This window comes from Xenopus laevis, chromosome 1S (genome assembly GCF_017654675.1).
Source record: "Xenopus laevis strain J_2021 chromosome 1S, Xenopus_laevis_v10.1, whole genome shotgun sequence".
Taxonomy (NCBI): Eukaryota; Metazoa; Chordata; class Amphibia; order Anura; family Pipidae; genus Xenopus; species Xenopus laevis.
In genome coordinates this window covers 133,442,181-133,464,591 of record NC_054372.1, presented here as the reverse complement: position 1 = coordinate 133,464,591, position 22,411 = coordinate 133,442,181, and the positions used below count along the sequence as shown (strand labels likewise).

The 22,411-nt window shown below is 39.9% G+C and overlaps 1 protein-coding gene and 1 long non-coding RNA gene across 2 annotated transcripts; both read right to left on the bottom strand.

Moving 5' to 3' along the window:
* Positions 1-8,212: 8,212 nt before the first annotated feature.
* LOC121399470 lies at positions 8,213-12,277 on the bottom strand. Its single transcript, XR_005965053.1, has 2 exons — positions 11,691-12,277; positions 8,213-10,045 (listed from the first exon to the last, which is right to left on the bottom strand). It is a non-coding gene; the product is annotated as an uncharacterized LOC121399470 (long non-coding RNA).
* Positions 12,278-13,922: 1,645 nt separating this feature from the next.
* Positions 13,923-16,555, bottom strand: uqcr10.S (ubiquinol-cytochrome c reductase, complex III subunit X S homeolog). The gene is given in 2 exon segments (NM_001171794.1): positions 13,923-15,105; positions 16,389-16,555. Coding segments are annotated over 2 exon segments (189 nt in total). The 5' UTR covers positions 16,530-16,555; the 3' UTR covers positions 13,923-15,057.
* Between the last annotated feature and the right edge of the window lie 5,856 nt (positions 16,556-22,411).

Genomic DNA, 22,411 nt, shown 5'->3' with positions numbered 1-22,411 from the left:
ATCAAACAAATGATTTATGCTTTCAAAGTTGGCCACAGGGGGCTGTCATCTTGTAACTTTGTTAAACATCTTTGCCTGACCCTGACCCTGCACATGCTCAGTGTGGTCTGGGCTGCTTAGGGATCATCATAAACAAAGCTGCTTGAATTCTGCATGGCTGGTAAGTAAGGCGGGGGCTCCCCCTGCTGTTCATAAGTATGATTGTTTCCCTGCTCAGCAGTTAGGGACCATCTGACAATTCCTATCCACAACAGTAAATGAAGGGAGAATTTCACTGCATACAGTCAGGTTTCTTATAAAAACGGTACACATTTTTTAATTAAAGTATATTGGAGGTAAGTTTCTTTTTTGTTAAAGAAAGTAAAAATGTTATTTTATTTGTTTGCCTTTCCTTGTCCTTTAAGCAATGGAATTTTAAAGTTGCACTGACCACAACTGTGATGTATATAATGAAAATATCTAGCTGCGGCTACGCAATTAGTGCCCACACACTATTATGGACGTTTCTGAAAACTGTATTGCCTAGAGATCTTTTGCACAAGGAAGACAAAGATCTACGATGATGGAAGGAGTGGCTCATAGAACCCTATATTGAAGCTTGAAAAAGCCAATACAATCAGTTGATACTATAGCTTCAGGGGATCATCTGTATGAAAAATAGAGTGGGTATCTAAGAGCATGGCTAACTTATGGATCCTTAAGGTCAGTAGCAGATCTGAGGCTAGGTCTGAAATTCACATTGATTATCTCCAGGTCGTTCCAGTGAAACAGTAATTACATGCCCGCTATTGGATACATCATTTTGTACACTAAGGGCTACAAACCTAAATTGAAATCAGCTTATTTATTCTATCACAGCCTTTCTAGTCTCTGTAGTGTCCAGCCCTCCATAAAAAGAAGCCTTAGGCAAGTATATTGTGTAATAAGCATACTGAGCGCATCAGGATTACAGGATGTGACAATTACTAAACTCTGCCATTGCCTCTTGCAAACAGATCTATGTCTAAGTGTAGCTGGCGACTGCCTGGAGCAACACAGAATTATAGTTTACTAAGAAAACAACAATACACATTCTAGATGTTTTGATTGGCTTGGTTTTGTTAGCCTGGTTTACATATATCTCATTTTACATGGGTCTCCTGATTACTCCACCTAGCTTTCATGTGAGAACCATTTCCTGGCTTGGCAGAAAGCACAGGTCTAAATACAAGACACACAGAATACATGTTTTGGTTAAAATGAAAGCATGCTACATAATGAAGTCTAATCAGCTATTAGAACAGTCCGTTTCCAGGTGATCTAGCTGCTGAGCTCATGGGCAAGTCCATTTTAATGGCTTTTCCTACTTACAGGGGTACTGACATGAAAAACATGTTTTTTTTGCTCCAGCAGGCTGAAATCTGTTTTTCAAAAGAGCGAACAGATTTTTTTTATATTTAATTTTGAAATCTGACATGGGGCTAGACATATTGCCCATTTCCCAGGTGCCCCCAGTCATGTGACTTGCTCTGATAAACTTGTCACTCTTTACTGCTGTACTGCAACTTGGAGTGATATCACCAGCAGCCCATCAGCAGAACAATGGGAAGGTAACCAGATAGCTCCCTGGTAGGTATAAGAACAGCATTCAATAGTAAAAATCCATGTCCCACTACTACATCATCAGTTACATTGAGTAGGAGAAACAACAGCCTGTCTGAAAGAAGTTCCAACCTAAAGTATTAGCTCTTTCTGAAAGCACGTGACCAGGCAAAATAACCTGAGATGACAGGGGCACTGATGTGCTTCTCTCAGCCTGCAAAATACTCAGGCTGACAACTACCTGTGTGCCCATAGCCTAAGAGGCTAAAGAGTGTCAGTGGGTAACAACATGGATACTGCCATAGGCAAGTTTAATGGTTGGCAGTGATATTTACTAGTTATTTGTCTGATCAAGACTAGCAGCAGAATTCTATCTAGAACTCTAGAAATTAAAGGTCACATAAACTCACCAAACCCAAGGGGCTGTCCACCAATTCTAACCATCCTCCAAATTTCAAGTCAGTGGGAAATTTGCAACACAAGGAGGCAGAGTGTCTGATATCAGGGAAAACATCAACACATATCATCTAAACCTGTCAATGTTCCTTTAAGCGGGATTTTATGATTTGAATTGAATTCTTAAGGATCAAATGTTAATTATTACAGAAAAATGTCCTCTTCTCTAAGTGCTGTGATTGTAGCTCAACCACAGCAAAAAGTGGTCAGTGGTTCAAAATTCTTTTGGTCTCTTACATCACATCCCTAATGACTTACTTATACATACTATACATATAGTATAGCTTTTCTCATGTTCCCGGGCTTAGGGCTATGGCACATCCAGAGAATTCTTCTCTGACAGAAATGCACACAAATCTAAGACTACCAATTTGCTTAAATAATGATAGCAGTGGTACTGGTGCTTTCAGACCAAAACACTCACTAGAGCAGTGATCCCCAACCAGTGGCTCATGAGCAACATGTTGCTCTATGACCCCTTGGAAGTTGCTCCCAGTGGCCTCAAAGCAGGTGCTAATTTTTGAATTCCTGGCTTAAAGGCAAGTTTTAGTTGCATTAAGAACCATGTGTACTGCCAAACAGAGCCTTCTGGGACCTTTTTCATGCATGTGTTGCTCTCCAACATTATTATACACTTGAATGTGGCTCACGGGTAAAAAAGGTCGGGATCTCTGCACAAGAGCAATAATTGCTGAGCTGGTTTAGATAAAGGCTAAGGTAATACCTAAATATATATATAGATATATATAAGAGTAAATTTTATACTTACCGTAATTTTCTTTTCCTGGAACGTACTCATGGCAGTGGGTCACTTGTATGTATCCCTGCCCCCGCAGGATTGGACAGAAAACTAATTAGCATAGCAATTAAAAGCTCCCTCCTCCCCCTTCACCTTCAGTTCTAGGTTTTCCCAAAGTCAATAAGGGAGGGATATTGACCCACTGCCATGAGTACGTTCCAGGAAAAGAAAATTACGGTAAGTATAAAATTTACTCTTTTCCTGTTCACTAACTCATGGCAGTGGGTCACTTGTATGATATGCCATAGCAATAAAGGGAGGGCAAATGCTGAAAATATATTTATTAAAGAAAAGAAACTGTTTGCAACACAGAACGACCAAAATTAGCTTCTGTAGCTGACATCACATCCAACTGGTAATGTCTAATAAATGTTTGCATTGACGACCAAACTGCTGCTCTGCAGACCTCTTCAGAACTCACTGAAGACTGGAACGCCCATGACGTTGCAACTGCTCTGGTGGAGTGAGCTTTGATTAATGCTGGCTCTGGCATCTTTAGGGCCTTATAGGCCTCTTTGATACAGGAGGTAATGTATCTTGCCAAAGTAGACTTAGAGGCAGGAGCACCTCTTTTAGGGCCATCTGGGATCAGGAATAATGAATCTGACTTCCTGAAGTCTTCGACTCTTTGAATATATATCGACAACGCTCTGGCTACATCGAGCCTGTGCAATCTTTCTTCTAATTCATTAGATGGATCTTTGTAGAAGACTGGTAACACAATCTCTTGATTACAATGAAAAGAAGAAGATACCTTTGGCACAAATTTTGAATTAGTTCTCAAGACTATCCTGTCTTGATGAAAAATAAGGCATTCCTTTGCCACTGATAGCGCATGCAATTCGCTCACTCTTCTGGCCGACGTTATGGCGACCAGAAAAACTACTTTAAGAGTTACATTCTTGATTGGTACCAACTGTAATGGCTCAAAAGGGTCATCCATTAAAGCTTGCAACACAGCAGACAGGTCCCATGGAGGTACTCTCGATCTTATTGGAGGATTTATATGGTTTGCCGCCTGAATGAATCTTACTATGATCTGTTCTGCAGCCAATGATTTATTCCACAAAGCTGATAAGGCTGAAATCTGAGATTTTAGCGTATTTGTGGCCAAACCCTTATCTAAACCTGATTGAAGAAATTCTACTACATGAACTGTAGAATATATAGACGGGTCAATCTTTCTTTGCTTACACCAGTCTCTGTATATGCTCCAAACTCTGTAATATTTGCTAGAAGTTGAAGCCTTTCTGGACTGTAGTAAAGTATCCACTACTGCTTCAGATAGTCCTGATTCCTCTAACTTCCTCCTTTCAGTAGCCATGCCGTCAATCTTAGACTGTGAAGATTTGGATGCCAGATTGGACCCTGAGACAACAACTGAGGAATTAGTGGTAATTTCCAAGGGTAGTCTATCGCCATGTTCTGAAGCTGGGCAAACCAAGGCCTCCTGGGCCACCATGGAGCTATTAGAATTACTCGAGCATAATCTTGTCTCACCTTCCTTAATGTCTTTGGAATGAGAGGAAATGGAGGAAACAGGTAGGCTAGATGAAACCTCCATGGTATGGAAAAAGCATCTCTCCCCTCTGCTTGGTGTTCCCAGCTCCTGGAAAAAAATCTGTGAGTTTTCCGGTTGCATGTGGAAGCCATCAGGTCTATTTCCACTGTCCCCCATCTCTTTTCTAACTGAAAAAATATGTGGGAATCCAGTGACCACTCCCCCGGATGGATCCTGGATCTGCTGAGGTAATCTGCTTCGATATTCATTTGTCCTGGGATGTATGTTGCTGTCAAGTGGCACAAATTCTCCTCTGCCCATAGAAAAATTTTCTCTGTTAACTTCATCAAGCACCTTGATCTGGTTCCCCCTTGTCTCCTCAGATAACTCACCACTGTGGTATTGTCTGAATGAACATTCACCGACAAACCTCTTATGTTCTGTCGATAGCCCTGAAGAGCTTCCCAAACTGCTTGTAATTCCCTCTGATTCGAAGACCATTGCCTCATCTCCTCTGACCACCAGCCCTGAAGCGTCTGATTGTTGATAACTGCGCCCCAGCCTAGATTGCTGGCATCGGTAGTAAGAGTCTGCCATTGTGGTGATAGGATGTGCTTCCCCTTCTGAAGATTGGCTGAGAGGCACCACCACCTCAAACTGTCCTTGGTCTTCCACTTCAGAAAAATTTTCTGCTTCATGTTGTATGGATCTCTGGACCACTGCTTCAGAAAATCCCATTGTAATTGGCGACGATGAAAATTCGCCCATTCCACGGCCTCGGCTGCTGCTATGCACTTGCCTATTACACTGAGGCACTCCTTCGCCGAACAGACTTCTTTCCGTCTGAGTACTTGTACTGATTTTCTGACATCTTGTGCCCTCTTCTTCGTCAGAACAACTTTCATCTGGATGGAGTCTATTAGCACTCCCAAATACTGAAGATGCTGCACTGGTGTTAAATGCGACTTGCTGAAGTTTACTTTCCATCCGTGGCGTTGCAGGAAGTTTTTCTTTGGTGAATTAACAATTGATGCTCTCTGGATTTGATCAGGATATCGTCTAAATACGCATACACCTGTATGCCTCTTTCCCTTAGAACTGCTATCAAAGTAATTAGGACCTTTGTAAATGTTCTTGGTGCGGTGGCTAGACCAAACGGAATGGCCTGATACTGGAAATGTTTTCCGAGAACCACAAACCGAAGAAACTTTTGATGGGAACTGGCCACAGGAATATGCAGATAGGCGTCCTTTATGTCGATGGAGATTAACCAATCTCCCTGATCTATTTCCTGCAAAACACTCCTCAAAGATTCCATCTTGAACCTTCTGACACGTAGAGACCTGTTTAGCACCCTTAGATCTAAAATTGCTCTGTATTCTCCTGTTTTCTTCTTTATTAAAAACAAGGGGGAATAAACTCCTAACCCTCTTTGGGATTTTGGGACTGGTCTTATTACCTCTTGTTTCCATAAATCCTTCAGGATCTTTGAAAGAGCTTGTCTTGCTCTCGGCTCTCTCGGAATCCTGGATTGCAAAAATAAACTTTTCAAATGTCTGCGTTTGAATTCCAATTTGTAACCTACAGAAATTATCTGAAGTACCCATCTGTCTCGGATGGTTGTCTCCCATTCCTTGTAAAATTTCCCAAGTCTTCCTCCTACTGGATCTTGGGATAGACTTCTGGCGTCATGCATACCTTCCTCTGCCAAATCTGGTCTGCCTCTTGGACCCACGAAAAAGATTCGACTGCCCCGATCTCCAAGCCTGATAGTTTGCGTAGGGTCTGCCAGGTCTGTAAAACCTAGCCTCTTTATAATTAGTTCTCTCGATCCTTGTATTCTGAAATGGGTTTCTTCTACCCCTTCTATCTTGTGGTAAAAAAGGACTCTTACCTGCTGTCACCTTAGAAATAATTTTCTCCAAACTGGAACCGAACAATAATTCACCTTCAAATGGCAGCCCACAAAGATTGTGCTTTGAAGCAGCATCCGCCTGCCATTGACGCAGCCATAAGGCCCTTCTAGTTGAAACAGAGAGTGCCATTGATTTTGCTGCCAATCTTAGGTTTTCAGTTGCTGCTTCCATGATAAAGTCTGAAGCCCACTTTATTTCAGTAAGCGCATCCTTAATCCTGGATCTACTGACATTTTGAGACAAGGCATCTTCAATATTTTTCAACCAAATCCTTGACGCTTTTGCAAGGCAAATATTAGCAATGGCCGGCCTACATGCTGCACCAGCTACTAAATAGGCTTTCCTCAATGTGCTCTCCTGCCGTTTCTCCATTACGTCACGGAATGACACGCCATCATCCACCGGTAGCGTAGTTCTGCGAGCGATTCTTGTTATAGGAGCATCCACCTTAGGAGGTGTGACCCACTTATTAATAACCTCTTCCTGAAAAGGATACATTTTATTAAATCGCTTGGAGATGAAAAATTTTTTATCTGGTGTCTTCCACTCTTTTTCTAATTCCGATTTAAAAATATTATGCATAGGGAAGTATGGTTGCTTCTTGTAAGAACGGCTAGCCAGTCTATCCCTCTTAGAGGTGTCCTCTTGTGGATCATCCAGCTCCAAAGCTTTTAACATGGCTTCTAAAAGAGGTGACACAATTTCCAAATCAAAGTTTGATTGGCTGGAAGACTCATCCTCTTCCTCAGTCTCATCCAATTCACCTTCTGAAATTTGCACCGTCTGATCGAAATCAGAATCCGCTGATGAGGTACCAGCTTCCTCCTGAACCCTTGGCTTTTTTAAAAGTTTATCAGTAGCTCTAGATAAAGCTACCTCAATAGAATTAGAAACTGATTGGGACATCTTACTCATAAATTCTTCAAATTGATTAGTCATATTTCCTGAGGCAAGCGAAATACATTCCTGACAGAGTCTTCTTCCCTGCAATGCAGGATTATCACAAGATCTGCAGATCTTAGATTTCCTAGTTGGTCTTTCAACTTCCTGATCCCCAGAATGCCTACAAAATATACAAATAAATTTGATAAGTTGTACTGGAAAATAAACATCCATCCTGCTCTCTCTTAACGTTGGACTCACCCCTCCATATTTTAACGACCTTTGCCTCCTTAGTTAAGCCAGATACTGTAAGAGGAAACCATAATCAATATTTTATCCATAAAGCCTGTTGTGGCGAAACTGAAGAAAAAACACTCACTTGCCAGACTAATGCTCAGAAATAGCTCACAAACTGACAGGTTGATTCTGAATGCTGAAAAAGATACATCGTTTCAATATAAGCAACAATGTAACAACAATCTCCTTGTGCATGAGTATCGCTTACCAGGAACACACAGATTGCAAGTTACTGTGCGGATGGCCTCAGATTGTAACAGGAACGCTACCAGTTTGCCGGTCTGAAAAAAAAAATTCCCCATGCGTCTGACGTCATCACGTTGTATGCGCATCACCATGGCAACGCGTCCTGTATAGCTTGCGCCTTCTCCAATAGCTATGGCGCTCGGCAGAAAATGATTTCCAATACTGCCATAGCCCCTGGTCGCACCTGACAACAGGAGGGGCCCCTGGGCAGCGGTTAGAATCAGCGCTAGTCCCAGGGCTTCAACCAAGGAGAGAGAGCTTGAGACCTGGTTGGAACAATCTATGGGGTGAGCCTGAATCCTTGACGCGGGACAGAAAAAAGAACTGAAGGTGAAGGGGGAGGAGGGAGCTTTTAATTGCTATGCTAATTAGTTTTCTGTCCAATCCTGCGGGGGCAGGGATACATACAAGTGACCCACTGCCATGAGTTAGTGAACAGGAAATATATATATATACTGTTTATATATATATATATATATACAATATATATATATATATATATAAACAGAGTAAGGAGGATCAGCACTCACTGTGTTGAATATGAAGAAAAAATGCTTTTATTGTCAAGTGATCAAGTATACATCTTAATCCGACGTTTCGGTTCCACCTGGGGACCTTTTTCAAGGATATTGTGTAACAGTGATACCAACATTAAATACCCACCCCCATTAGTGAATTAGGGCGCCAAAAATGACGTCATGTGACCAATTAGAAGCGTCAGAACAAAGTTTTTTCTTTTTCAGTCTTTTAGTGCCAGTGTGCAATTCTGCTTTCCGCCAGCAGATGTCAGTGTCCACATTCTATACTGAAAAGTGTCCATGAAAAAAGGAAACATTGTATTTAAAACTGAACAATAAACATTGTATAAAAAAGAGCTTTGTATTGGATACTTCTTGTTGCATGTAGATGAAAAAGAAAATGATGGTTACTTACAGAGGTGAAACAAGATATGTGATTATATTTGATTCAACATGATTCTGTAAGACGAAAAGGGCATATGTTAATATGATTGATCAAAAAGCTCACATTCATGGCATCATACACCATATCAGACCCCTATGTCAAAAACAATTTAATTGCAGCTGTCCATTTAACCCCTTAGGGGCGACACAGTCAAGTTCATAAATCCAGAAGGCTTTAGTTTCAACAGTAATCACAATATCTCCACCTTTCTGTGGCGTCGGTATATGGTCTATAGGCATACATTTAAATTGGGATGGATCATGCCTGGCCTCACGCCAATGTTTCGCAACAGGTTGCTGGGCAATGTCCTGCTTATCGGGGTCCACCCTCCTATCTGGGTCTAATACAGCCCTGATACTTGCCCTGTGCATATTGATCCTTTCCTTGAGTTGCCTTACAGTTTTACCGCAATTCATCAGAACACAGGGACATTTAATCACATATACCACCATTGTAGTAGTACAAGTCATCCTGTGTCTAATTTTATATTGTTTGCCTGTTTTGGGGTGTCTGAACTCTGATCCAGTAATCAATGTGTTGCAAACCACACACCCCGTGCATCTAAACACCCCAGGACGTGGTGTAAAAAAGTGTGTAGCTCTCGACTGCAAATATTTTTGCACCGGGTCAAATGGGCTTAGATGCTCTTTCAGATTAGTGTTACGAGAATAGCTAAACACTGGTTTACGAGGAATTTTATCCAACGTTTCGCCCGCATTGGGGCCTTTTTCAAGGATAAAGGCCCCAATGCGGGCCAAAACGTTGGATGCATAGTGATGTCTGAATAAAAACACTATTATTTGATTAAATTGGAGTGCTGGTCCATTTTCAACTGTTATATATACAGGTATATACACACATACACACACTCTTTTTCTTGGCTGCCACCATCTACAGGACCAGTAGAATAGATAACACAGTTGCTTTCCCTATGAGTGATTTCTCTAGCCCTGAAACCCAAAGCTTCACATACTTCTCCTGTGTTTCCATGTCCATGACTATTGAGATATACCCGTCTATCAAGGAGAAGGCAAAAAAGTGAAAGAAGCCCAGATCCTGGGAATCTGCAGAAGTGTCTTTTTGGAGACTGCAAAGAAAATTCACAGAACATAATGTTAATGAGGCAGTTGCAAGAAGTGGCCCGAGTTCATTCCAGAGATCGAGTACATATGAAGATATATATATATATATTTCCAGATAGTAATCCAACTCTGGAAAGGAAGCCATGGAAAACAAGAGCAGCTCTTTTAGGGTCCCTCACCACTGGCACAGACACTCATGGATGGGAATATAACCGCACATACAAAAGTATGGTGGAAACTGATGGAAGAGTATCTGGATTCATTGTCAGGATACAGAACCGGTTCTGGGGGCTCTGCACAGGATACACCGTCAGATAAAATACTGGGGGATTTAAAAAAAAAAAAACATAATGCGTCCGGTCTGAAACACTTGGTAAAATTATACAGAAAATATAATATAAAAGGAACAAAACTGTAAAATATCCAATTGGCTTGGACAGCCTCCTTTTCTTAAAGAGCTATTACAACGTTTAGAAGAATACTGTAGTCGGTACCTTCAGCACATCTTAGTCTATGTTCCAATGCAGTAAACTCCCCAGCTGCTCCATGCTGACTTCAAGACATACAAAGTGGCAAAAGCACATGCAATTGTGGGAAGAAAGGCCTACTGTGCTTATTCTCTTAGTAGTAGACTACTCATCTGTTTTGCATTAAATGCAGTTGGACCGCAATTACTTGTGCTTCTCCCACTGTGTATGTCTTGAGAAGTGTTAAAGCAAACACATCCAAAATAAAGCCCAGTACCCGGAGCCAGGAGAACTGTGGAAGCTATAGCCTGGAGCGACATTTAACATCCCTGCTCTTGAAGTTGAGAGATTTCTGACTGGAAAACAAGATGACTGCAGCACATTCATGATCTCCAGGCATGCCTATATAAAGGATGTGGTGCTTGAATTCATTTACAGTGCAGGCCACATGTGAAGAAGTTTAAATGTGCTTTCCCTGCAGCAAGTCCCCTTTGAACTGTTTTTAAATGTTGGCAGGTATAAAGAATGCTGAAAGTAAATACAAGTGCTTCAAAAACTAAAAAATGGATCAAAGTCTCCCTCTTGTGGCAGAATAGCTGCATCTCCAGGTCCAACGGAATAAAAGCAAAAATAGCTCAGGATAAATGTATGAATTTTATGATTATCATGGTTCACTTGTTAAGCATCCACATAATTCCCCAGTGCTGTACAGTGGACTGGGAAAAATAAAATAGTATGACAAACAGAAAAAACCCAAACAGGCGTGCACCCATATTTCCAGTATACAGTATACTGTTATACAAACAGAATTTTAGGGAAAAAAATATTTTATTATTTAATTATTTCTGAGATACTTAGTTGTTTTCAGAAGTTAAGGGGCCATAAGAAAAGCTCGAGGAGCACTGCTAGAATATGCCGACCTGTAGGAATTTGTGGTTGGTTCTGTGCAGGTTATAATTATGTACAGTCATTAATTAGTGCTGTATCAGTGCACTAAGAGACATTACAGTAGAATCCCTATTTTGCTTTTGCCTAGAGGACCACAGCAAAATGCTTTAAAATCAGCAAAGAAAAAAAAAACAGTTTATCTGTGTGGGATTGCAAAAATACAGTGCCGATTCTTGGAAAGCGTAAAGCTCAGGGATGTATAATTGGGGTTCTACTGTAAATGCCAACATCCCGGAAGTGAACATTTTCTCCTCCTGATTTGTTTGAATTTCTCCCATATCCATCAATGTACATACAGCAAGATGGAACCGCTTTAGTGGAGAGCAGAAAAGAGAGCACATGCTAAAACCAAGGTTTTTTAGTTCTGTTAAGGTTTAGATTGCATTATACCAATATCCCTGAATGTTCCAAAATACTTTTTCAGTTTAGTGTACATAAAGTAAAATATTACTGCATTACATCTTAAGTTTTACATGAATTTAGCTACAATTTAGGGTAGTAATATAAACCACAATGTAAGCTCTGATGTACTGCTATAGGCAGCTCACTTACAAGTCCTAGCTTTTAAGCAATTCTTGGCCTCAGTGGGCTTCTCCGGCACCAAAATTCCATTCTCCTCTTTGTAGCTGCTCAGATCGCCCAGTAATGTGTGAATAACCACAGGCAGGTCATCCTAAACAAAATGCAGAGGGACAAGTAAGAGGTAACAAAACTTCTTTCTCTACATGAAAATAACTTTTGTTTGTTCCAGCTAGAAGGGGTGTGTTAGTACCAAATGAAAAGATACACCATCCTATAACAACTTCAAATTTAGCTCCTCCTGAGCCTTCGGTGGGTCACAAGTATTATACATTGTTCTACATATATATACAGTCATGTGTTAGGCCCTGCAATCTGAAAAATACACATAACCAGATGCACATTGCTGCTAACGTAGTGCAAATATCTAGGAGTGGTGCAATATCCGGTTATTACTGGGTTCTTGATATACCCCAGCCAGCTATCTGCTCTGCCTTCCTCTGGCTCCAGCAATGGCACAAAGCAAGCCTAAGTACCGTATATACTCGAGTATAAGCCGAGTTTTTCAGCCCCCAAAATATGCTGAAAAAGTCTACCTCGGCTTATACTCGGGTCAAGCACAATTACGGTCGCCGGCTCCTAAGAATAGTCACCGGCGTCCAAGAATAGTCGCCGGCGTCCAAGAATAGTCTCCAAGAATATTCGCCGGCATCCAAGAATGGTCGCCGGCATCCAAAAACGAGACGCTGGCACCTCCAATGGGAGCAGAAACCCTCAATTTTTTGATTGAAATTTACCAGAAGCTGCTGCATTTCTCACCCTGAGTCAATAAGCTTTCCCAGTTTTTGGAGGTAAAATTAGGTACCTCGGATTATACTCGGGACGGTTTATACTCGAGTATATACGGTAATTACCCAACATAAAGGCAAAGCAATATTTGGCAATTAAAAGGCCTGGAGGCTTAAAGGGGTGGTTCACCTTTGAGGGAACTTTTATTATGTTATACAATGGCCAATTCTAAGCAATTTTCAATTGTTTTTAATTATTTTTTTTTATATACTTTTATAGTTATTTGCCATTTTCTTCTGACTCTTTGCAGCTTTTATATGGCCGTCGCTGACCCCTTCTAAAAAAAACAAATGCTCTGTAAGGCTACAAATGTATTGTTATTGCTACTTTTTATTACTTTCTATTCAGGCCTCTCCTATTCATATGCCAGTTTATTATTCAGATCAATGCATGAATTCTAGGGAAATTCGGACCCTAGCTACCAGATTACTTAAAATGCAAATTGAAGAGCGGCTGAATAAAAAGCTAAATAACTCAAAAACCTCAAATAATAAAAAATGAAAACCAAAATCAAATTGGCTCAAAATATCACTCTCTGCATCATACTAAAAGGTACCGTATCTCAAAGGTGAACAGCGACTGTAAATGCTGTGGAATATGTCAGTGCTATATAAATAAGAGATAATATAAAGACGCTTACTTATAAAAAGTCATACATTTGCATTAATGTTAAAAATGTTCAATTTATGCACAGCTGCACTCACATAAATAGTGATTAAAATGTGTAAATAGTTAAACACATTTAAAAACTTCCCTTCCACATGTTGCATGGATGCCCAGATGCTATATGTTTATTCATGCAGAACAACATGCCTATACTAAAATGCTGCCTTTCAGCACACTGGGAGAAAAGATTTAACTTGCTCTTAAAGGGGAAGTAAACCCTTCCTGGTTTCCCTTAGCCATGTCACCTCTGTTCCTAACCTTGGTCTTTGTGATTGCAACCCATCTCATGCCCGCTGGGTATATTTCAGCGAGCTTTGCCTGCTTGCCGATCATGAAGACCACAGTTGGGATGAGAATGCAGTAAACTGGGTTATCTGTAAGTGAATTAGTGTGAGCGGACGCCGAAATGGAAGTTTCGGCGGCTCCCTATTCAATATACAAGAAGAAAGTTACCAGCACCCACGGTCTTAGTTTGCAGGAAAACCTTGCTTTATTTCAGTGTGGTGATGCAACGTTTCGGGGCCACGCTTGATAAAGGGGCGTGGCCCTGAAACGTTGCATCACCGCACTAAAATAAAGCAAGGTTTTCCTGCAAACTAAGACCGTGAGTGCTGGTAACTTTCTTCTTGTATCTGTAAGTGAAACAGCTGGGGAAATCAGGGGCCAGTTCAACGGGGGTTGAACTTGAAGGTTTATTTTTAAAAGCATGCCAACATCTGGGCTATCATCACATATATGCCATTCCACATGTGAGTTTTAAAATGTTTTTATTGACTTTTTAACAAGGAAACCATGGAAATACAAGAAACACACAAGTTTCCACTGGGCAAACCATGCAACATCAGACCAGCAGCCAACGACAGATATGTCTGATAATGGGAAGAAATTATTTGGTACATGATTTACCCTATTCTGTGGAATCACTGTTCAGTGATATTTGTGTATGATTCTACCCAAATGAATTTACTCCTTCCATGATTACAAAGCTTTGTTCTGTGGTTTATAGGATATTATTCAATAGTTATATTAGATTTGCTGGTACCTAGAAATTCCCTTTTCGTAGATCCCAGGGTACAAAAGAACTAGTCTAAATACAAAATGAGTGGAGCTTGGAGAACCTCCTTAAAGGTTGGCACAGCTTACATATAAAAAATTGTCTAATATGGAGGGAGCTGCTCAACAATATTTGAAAACCATATGGAATGAGCTGAGAGACAGGAGACTTGGCTGCTATTGCAGAGTTCTGTCTGTCATTCTGTCTGTGACCCCTTTCTGTGGGTGAGTGAAGAGACATTACCACCCCTCATTGCTGCAGAGAATCATTTCTGCAGAGAAAGAATCTCTCTGCAGTTCAGATGATAATTTCTTGTGTTGTTGTACTCAAAATGTGCCCTTAGCCTTACCCTATACATGTTTTCCCATTTCCATGTACTGGTGCTGGGTTACTTACTTATCAGTTACACAATACAGACCAGGGACAATTGCCTGGCCATTATCTGGGAACATCCACAATGTTCTGAAAAAACAAGTTCTCCTGTTATATTGACACACACACAATTTAACTACATCTGGAAATGCCACATGGGCAATATTTTGTTATCCCATTCTAGTCATGTGACAGAGGTAAGGAGAAGGGCTTTATAAATGGCAGAGCTAACAGCAGCAACATATTCACACAGCAAAGTACACTCCGCAAATATCACTTCAGTCCATCACAGCTGAAAGTTTTATTACATTTATTGTATTAAACAGACGCAGAGCGAAATCACAATAAATACATTCTGCAGAGTTTCAGGGGAAGGTTCTTGTAGGGGATTCTGTTCTTCTCCCTGATGACAGGCCAGTCCATTCACAGGCTTTATCTTTACGCATCAGTCTGGTCAGTCTATTCTTCTGACTGCTCGTACTTGTGTTTGATGTGCTCCCATAATTTCTACAGCATAGAGAATAAGTAGTAAGATTGGTACCAGTAATAAAACCCCTAACTTAATAAAGAGCAAACGTTAGAACCTCAGACACTAAAGAAGAACTGTTCTTAATAATGAAATGCCCCCAGGCTTCAGAGGATGTGTAGGAATAGGTTTTATTTGTTTTCATATAGTTCAGAATATAAACAGTTAAATGTGCTTTCTCAACCTAACATTTTCATACTATAGAGAACCCAGTAACACATTGCAAATCAACAGTTCATGCTGAAATCAAGCAGGGTTGGTTGCAGCCAGGAAAAACTTGGGTGGAGGAACTCACGAGTGTTAAATAAACATTTCTATGGATAAAATGATGAACCAATCTGCAATAGTTTAACATCCACTACAATTCAGTAGACTTTCTCCAACAACTCCTGTTTAAAGGATCAAAAAACAAGTAAAAAGCAAAGAAAGATTCCCTGGGGGGTGATAGAGTGTAAGCCACAACCCCCCCAATCCCAAACAGCACTCATTTTAGAGAAAGGGGAATCGCTGTGACAAGTAGTTAGGCATCATCCCCTGTGATTCTACTCACTTTGCTACTACCCTGGGTTTAGATGTAAAAAATTTGTTAACCCTGTCAAGGCCAGACGAGTTAGTGGAGGTGGGTAGAAGAGATTTTTTTACTTAAATTTTTTTAGTGTGCCTGTTCCTTTAATCACTGACACCAGCGTACAGGGCAGGGCCACAGGGAACTCAGAGTATCACTCATGTATTATAAGGGATAATGTACCCCCTACTGTAAATGATAAGGATATCTATATATACACATGTATAAAATATGGGTGTGTATAAGTAAAACACCACCACGTATTTATGTGAGGGCTGCTTTGATTTTTTTTGCCAGGGCTGCTTTTTAATCCCAGTCCGGTCCTGCACTAGCGTATGTCCTGGGTAACACAGGGGACTTGTAAGAATAGGGCAGCATGTGACGTACAGTAGCTCAGGCAGGGCCTCTTTAGACTGGGAGCAATGGAGCAGGGTAGGAGGTAAGAGACTACAATAACTGGCCGCTAAACACTTCGCCTACAACTTTCCTAAAGGAATCACATTGGGCAGCACGAAGCTGCTTTCTAATACAGACGAGGCCGAGAGACTGAAGCGTCCAATGACTAGAGAGCAAATAAAGCTGCAGCAGTGCTCGGCCATGGCTATTATTATTTATTAAATGATATTGTGACACCACAAACTCTGGTGACCCCTTGGTGTCCTTGGACCTCCTCAGCGTTCGCCCTTGGTGTGTCCTTACCCCTCTGTTGAGGTGATCATACACAGCATCCGCCCCCTGGTCAAACGCCCGCTCGAACAACACCGCGCCGATCACTATGGTCAGCGTGAAGGTAGAAGTTCTTCGGAAGAGCGCCCGATACAGAGAACTTCCCAGCGCCATGTTTCTGCGTCTCACGGGCAAATGCACCGCCTACTAATACGTCACTTCCGCCTCCAGATAAACTTGAAGGCTGTTGGTTCTTTTCCAATCACGTGAAAAACTGAAGCGTGACGTCGGCTTAACCCCTTCGTCATCGAAAGAAGAATAATGCTTTTAGAAATCATGTCAGAGAGTTTAGCTTCTCAAATAACTCTCATTAAAGTATTGTTTATGAAAAAAACATTTCATAAACGTAATGATAGGTTGTTTATTTCATGATGCTGTCTTTGGGCAACCCTGTTCTGCTGCAGCAATCTATAAACATTGTCCCTACAACTATTTTTTAAATATGGAAAACCATGGTGTATTTGCATACACCTGATACTACACATTAAGGGGCATATTTACATACCTCCTCACATTTTGGAAGTAAAAAGAGGGACAAAAAATGTTTTCGCACATAGAACAGCGGACACTTTTGACCGCGCCCCTTTCGGTGGCCACACCCCCTAATTACCATGTAGTGGTAAATATTTCTATATCTACACTGTTTTTTTGTGTCTCAAAATTGTTACAAAGTATCTTATTTGCACCTGTTACCTGTTCTTTGCTCTCTGCTAAAAGCCAATTAAGTGAGAAATTGTGTTTCCTTTTCTGGCTGTTCAGTGCAGAGAAAATAGGGACTTTCCAGTACAAATGAGGGACTGCAGGTTGAGTTGTCAAAAGAGGGACTGTCCCTTCGAAAAAGGAACAGCTGGGAGGTATGTTTTTATCAAAGAGTGAAGTTAGAGTTCACCACAGTCCAACTCATGTGAAATTCCGCAATTCTCTGTTCATTTCTATGGGATTTTTGAAGGTATATTTATCAAAGGGTGGACTTTCACTTTCACCCACTGCTAAATACTCTTTTAAATATATCCCATAGAAATTAATGGAGAGATTTCACACTAGTGGACTGTGGTGAACTCTAACTTCACACTTTGATAAAATTAGGCCCCTTAATGTGTAGTATAAGGGGAAAGTAGGATTTAGGGTTGCCACCTTTTCCTGGAAACAAATATAGCAAAATAAAAAATGCTTATATTAACATCCCTCGTAATTCTTTAGATTCTTCATGAGATCAATGATAAAGAAGGGTGAACAGAATCTCAATGCAAAGCAATACCTAACAAGCAACATATATGTGCCAAGTCAGACAGATGCTTCATTTTATAACTGAAGCTGAATGGGCTCCTATAGTCATCATATCACTATAGCATTTTACTTTATTTCTCTTGAAAAAATCCTACTGCTTATGGTAGGGCCAGCAAGGGACAAATATATATGTAGGAGCATTCATTCGTGGGAAATTAAATGACACTAATTATTGCTAAAATAATTTATATTTTTTATATGTCATTCCACAGTTTTCATCTTGATGGCTGTCATTTTCAGTATACAATTTTCAGCACAAACTTTTTCTCTTGAAAGCTGTCTTATCCAGGTTGTCAAGCTCTACCTGTATTCTCCATCTGCTGGACTCTTCACTTGTCCTCTAGGTATGACTGATGGTGCTGCCAAGGTTATTGAGGTAAGTAGATCCCAAGATTTACTGGTTAACAGATACGTTGGCCACCTCTGTCCTTATTCCAGTTTCATGTGTCTGTGTGCGTGTGTTGGTGGTGGTGGTGGGGGGGGGAGCAGCCACACAGACCGGATAATGGATATGCTGCTGACAAGATGTGTGGCTAGATATTAAACTTCTGCCATCAGAATGACTAACTGGAAGCACTTGTCAGTGTTGAAGCTTTGGTTTTCTACAGCATTCCTCCTCCTATCTGTTTTCTGTTGTTACAGTATCTGCATATGTATTACAGATGGATTCTAGTATTGTCATATTTAACTACAGGGGGTACCTTTTTATTAAATCTATTCTGTTTATTCTTATAATTGAAAAAAAAAACACTTTTATAATCAGTTTTATTGCTGTTTTTTGTATCATTTCTGCATCCCATCCCATTAAATCTGAAGTTTGTTTAAATATTGAGTTCTGTATAAACAAGTCCTCCTTTCCCCCCAGTTTTGGTTTCATCTCAGGTTTACAAATAAGGAGGGGTTCATTGTACAGGGGTAATTAACTAGGAAGATGTTCAGTCTTCTCCTCCCGCGGCTAAATGACCAGAAACTTTTAAATTCACTAATTGTTATCTTTGGTCCAAAGAAATACACACCACAGATATTTCACAACAGGCAGCACTATACCCATCTTTTCGTCTTATGTTGAACAAGGAGGTATGCTGCCCCTTTTAATTATTGCAGCATGTACAAACCAGACCACCAGAATATTTAATGGGGGTATATTATATCTTGTCTCTAAGGTTTTAGATCATTTGCAATAGGCTTTGTGTTTGTAAACATACACCTTAAAATTTGCAACACTGTATTGTTTAATACCATTTACATTTTTGGAAGGTTGCTGTTTGGATAAAAAAAAGTTTACATGATCTGATGCCTGAGAAATGTAAGGTTTATGGTGCATGAATAATTGCAAGTGATAAGAATAGTGCTTTTCTATTGCAATCAATTAGTGGAGACCAGTATAGCACTATTTGAGGAATTAAAGAAACTTTTCATTCTATAACTGTTCCCTTGCAACTCCCACAGACTCTGGGTGTCCCAGGACATTGCAGAATGCCTACAGCCAAATCCCAGCAGTTTCTGGACCTCTGGACAGTGGATGACAGAACACAGAGGAGGGTCAGATGTAGCTAGGTACTATAATGTGTGTTTGCTAATCATTAAAGGGTTTTTGAGTGGTTAACTTGACACTCTTTTCTTTCTAGCGGGTGGTACAGAAATTATTTCACACAGACAGGAGGATGGCACATACAGGTTACATGGATACAAGTGGTTTACATCTGCTACAGACTCCGACATGAGCTTGACCTTGGGCAGAGTGGTGGACAACCATGGTAACACAGTGCTGGTAAATTCAAAGGCAAAGCTGTATTAATCCATTTAAACTGCCCTGGTATGGTTCAGTGGTTATTTATATTAACTAAACTTAAAATCACCAAGGACATGATACAGGAATTTTGAAAAACTCAAACTCCGCAATCTCCAATTTGAGCTTATTTAAAAAAAAACAGAAAAAAAAAAAATATATATATATATATATATATATATCTATTAGATTCAGGTGCCGGGTCCAAAAATTTACATATGAACTTGTTGAAAAGACCCGCACTCCATTTTGTGACGAAATCAAATTATCTTTATTGTGTACATATATCCGACGATTCGGCCCACATTGGGGCCTTTTTCAAGGATAACTGTGTACAAAGATCAGTGCTTTTTATACCCATACATCCCCATTACAAATTTGGCACCAAATATGACGTCATGCATTCCAAAAGTTTCCATCACCAACAATATCACTTTTTACATCAAGAAAACATATTCTCTTACCACACAGTGTCGCTGTGCATGAGTCCATTGAACCAGTCATCGGATCTGTGAAATGTACACAAATTACATACTTAGTATCAAAAGTGTAATACAATGTGACTTTAAAGGGATCCTGTCATCGGAAAACATGTTTTTTTCAAAACGCATCAGTTAATAGTGCTACTCCAGCAGAATTCTGCACTGAAATCCATTTCTCAAAAGAGCAGATTTTTTGATATTCAATTTTGAATCTGACATGGGGCTAGACATTTTGTCAATTTCCCAGCTGCCCCTAGTCATGTGACTTTTGTGTCTGCTTTTTAGGAGAGAAATGCTTTCTGGAAGGCTGCTGTTTTTCCTTCTCAATGTAACTGAAGGAGTCTCAGTGGGACATGGGTTTTTACTGTTGAGTGTTGTTCTTAGATCTACCAGGCAGATTTCAAAATTGAATACACCTATGACTAAGCGCCGGAGGGTGCGAAACGCGTAAGGTGGGCCTGGTGGGGTCAGTTTGTATCTGAGTTTTAATGCTAATTTAAATAAAATGATATTTATTTATTTTTTTACTGAAAAAAGCCTCGGGACAGTTATCTTTGGATAACGGAATTTTTTGAGAAATGGATTTCAGTGCATAATTCTGCTGGAGCAGCGCTATTAACTGGTTCATTTTGGAAAAAAAGTTTTTTCCCATGACAGTATCCCTTTAAGTTTCTCTGCATAAATGATTAAAAACATTGTTCCAATATAGCATGTAGTAACCTTGTTTCTTTTTTTGTCGCCTATGTTCTTACTAGTCTCAAGGTGTCAATATCTTACAAAAAACAGTTCAGTACTAGTTGTCCGTTTAGCCCTTTTCGCAATCTAACTCGTATATCCAAAAGGCTTCCCTTTTGAGCAAAGTTTTGTCATAATCCCCACCCCTGGGATTTTATAGGGATGTGGTCAATGGGCTTGCACCTGAATGACGCTGGGCTATGTTTAGCTTCTGCCCAATGTTTTGCCACCAGTTGTTGGGCAATATCTTGTTTTTTCTCTTTTTCTTTTGTTTTTTCAGTTTTGTTAGGTTCAAGCACTGCTCTAATGCTTGCCCTAATGCATGCCTATTCGCTCCTTGAGCTGCCTAATAGTTTTTCAACAATATATTAAGCCACACAGGCATTTTATGATATATATACCACCATGGTTGTGATGCAAGACATCCTATGTTTAATGGTATACGTCTTCCATTTGTGGATGGTGAAAACCATATATATATATATATATATATATATACACAAACCATTATTTTCTGTTACAAGTATTGTGCAAGATTGAAGATGATCAATGTTACTGATTGAGATATATTTATATACTGTTTATATATAATAATTTATCACCTGCTGTAAATTATAAGGCTAAGTCTCCAAGAAGTTGCACAAGGCTGAAAAGCACAAGGCTGCTGGCCAGGGGAATGGAACGCTGAGGTAAATTCTAATGGTTATTCTATATTTTAGACCTGAGTATAATATCCTTTATAATACACAAAAGCCATGAATATCTTGTAAATTCTATCCTTATAAACGGTGAGTTCTGATGTCATCAGTTATAAACAGTGAGTTCTGATGTCATTTCTGTCACATGACTCACTGAAATTTGTGTATTATAATAAATAAAGTACCCCCTGTTGCAAAATATAAGGATATTATAAGTCACCTCGGAGTTCCATGACCTGTATAAATAGGCAAATAAAAAAAAGGCAAATAAATAACTATAAAAATTTTTATGATGACCAATCGTAAAGTTGCGTAGAACCATCAGTTCTACATTATACTAAAAGTTAATATAAAGGTGAAACGTTCCCTTAATGCAATCCTCTTCAGGCAGGTCTCACTAGGCCCCCATTGTTACCCGTTCATTGTTCCAGGGGGCAAAGAGATGATTCTTATTTGGCCCAAAACTGGTTACCAAACAAGTGGTTCATACATTTCATGCTTGGCTTAATGATTTGTCAAAAATGGCAAAGAATATGGGAAAATGCTTCTAAAAGCCCTATACGTGTTACCTTCAAAGATAACAAATACCAAATCCAAATGAGATGGTACCACACACCAGCACTACTACACAAACTGTTCCTTCATACTTCCTCTTCAGACTGTTGGAGGTGTGGCTCTGCAGATGGTCCTATTTTACATATAATTTGGACCTGTTCAAAACTTACCATATTTTGGTTTATAATTGGTGAAATATACTCCTCTCATATTTACAGATATATTTGCATGGGATCCGTTACCTGGAAACCGGTTATCCAGAAAGCTCCAAATTACAGAAAGGTCATCTCCCATTGACTCCATGTTATCAAATTCTTACAAATGATTTCCTTTTTCTCTGTAATAATAAAACAGTACCTTGTACTTGATCCAAACGAAGATATAATTAATTAATTAATTCCTTATTGGAAGCAAATCCAGCCTATTGGGTTTATTTAATGTTTTACATTT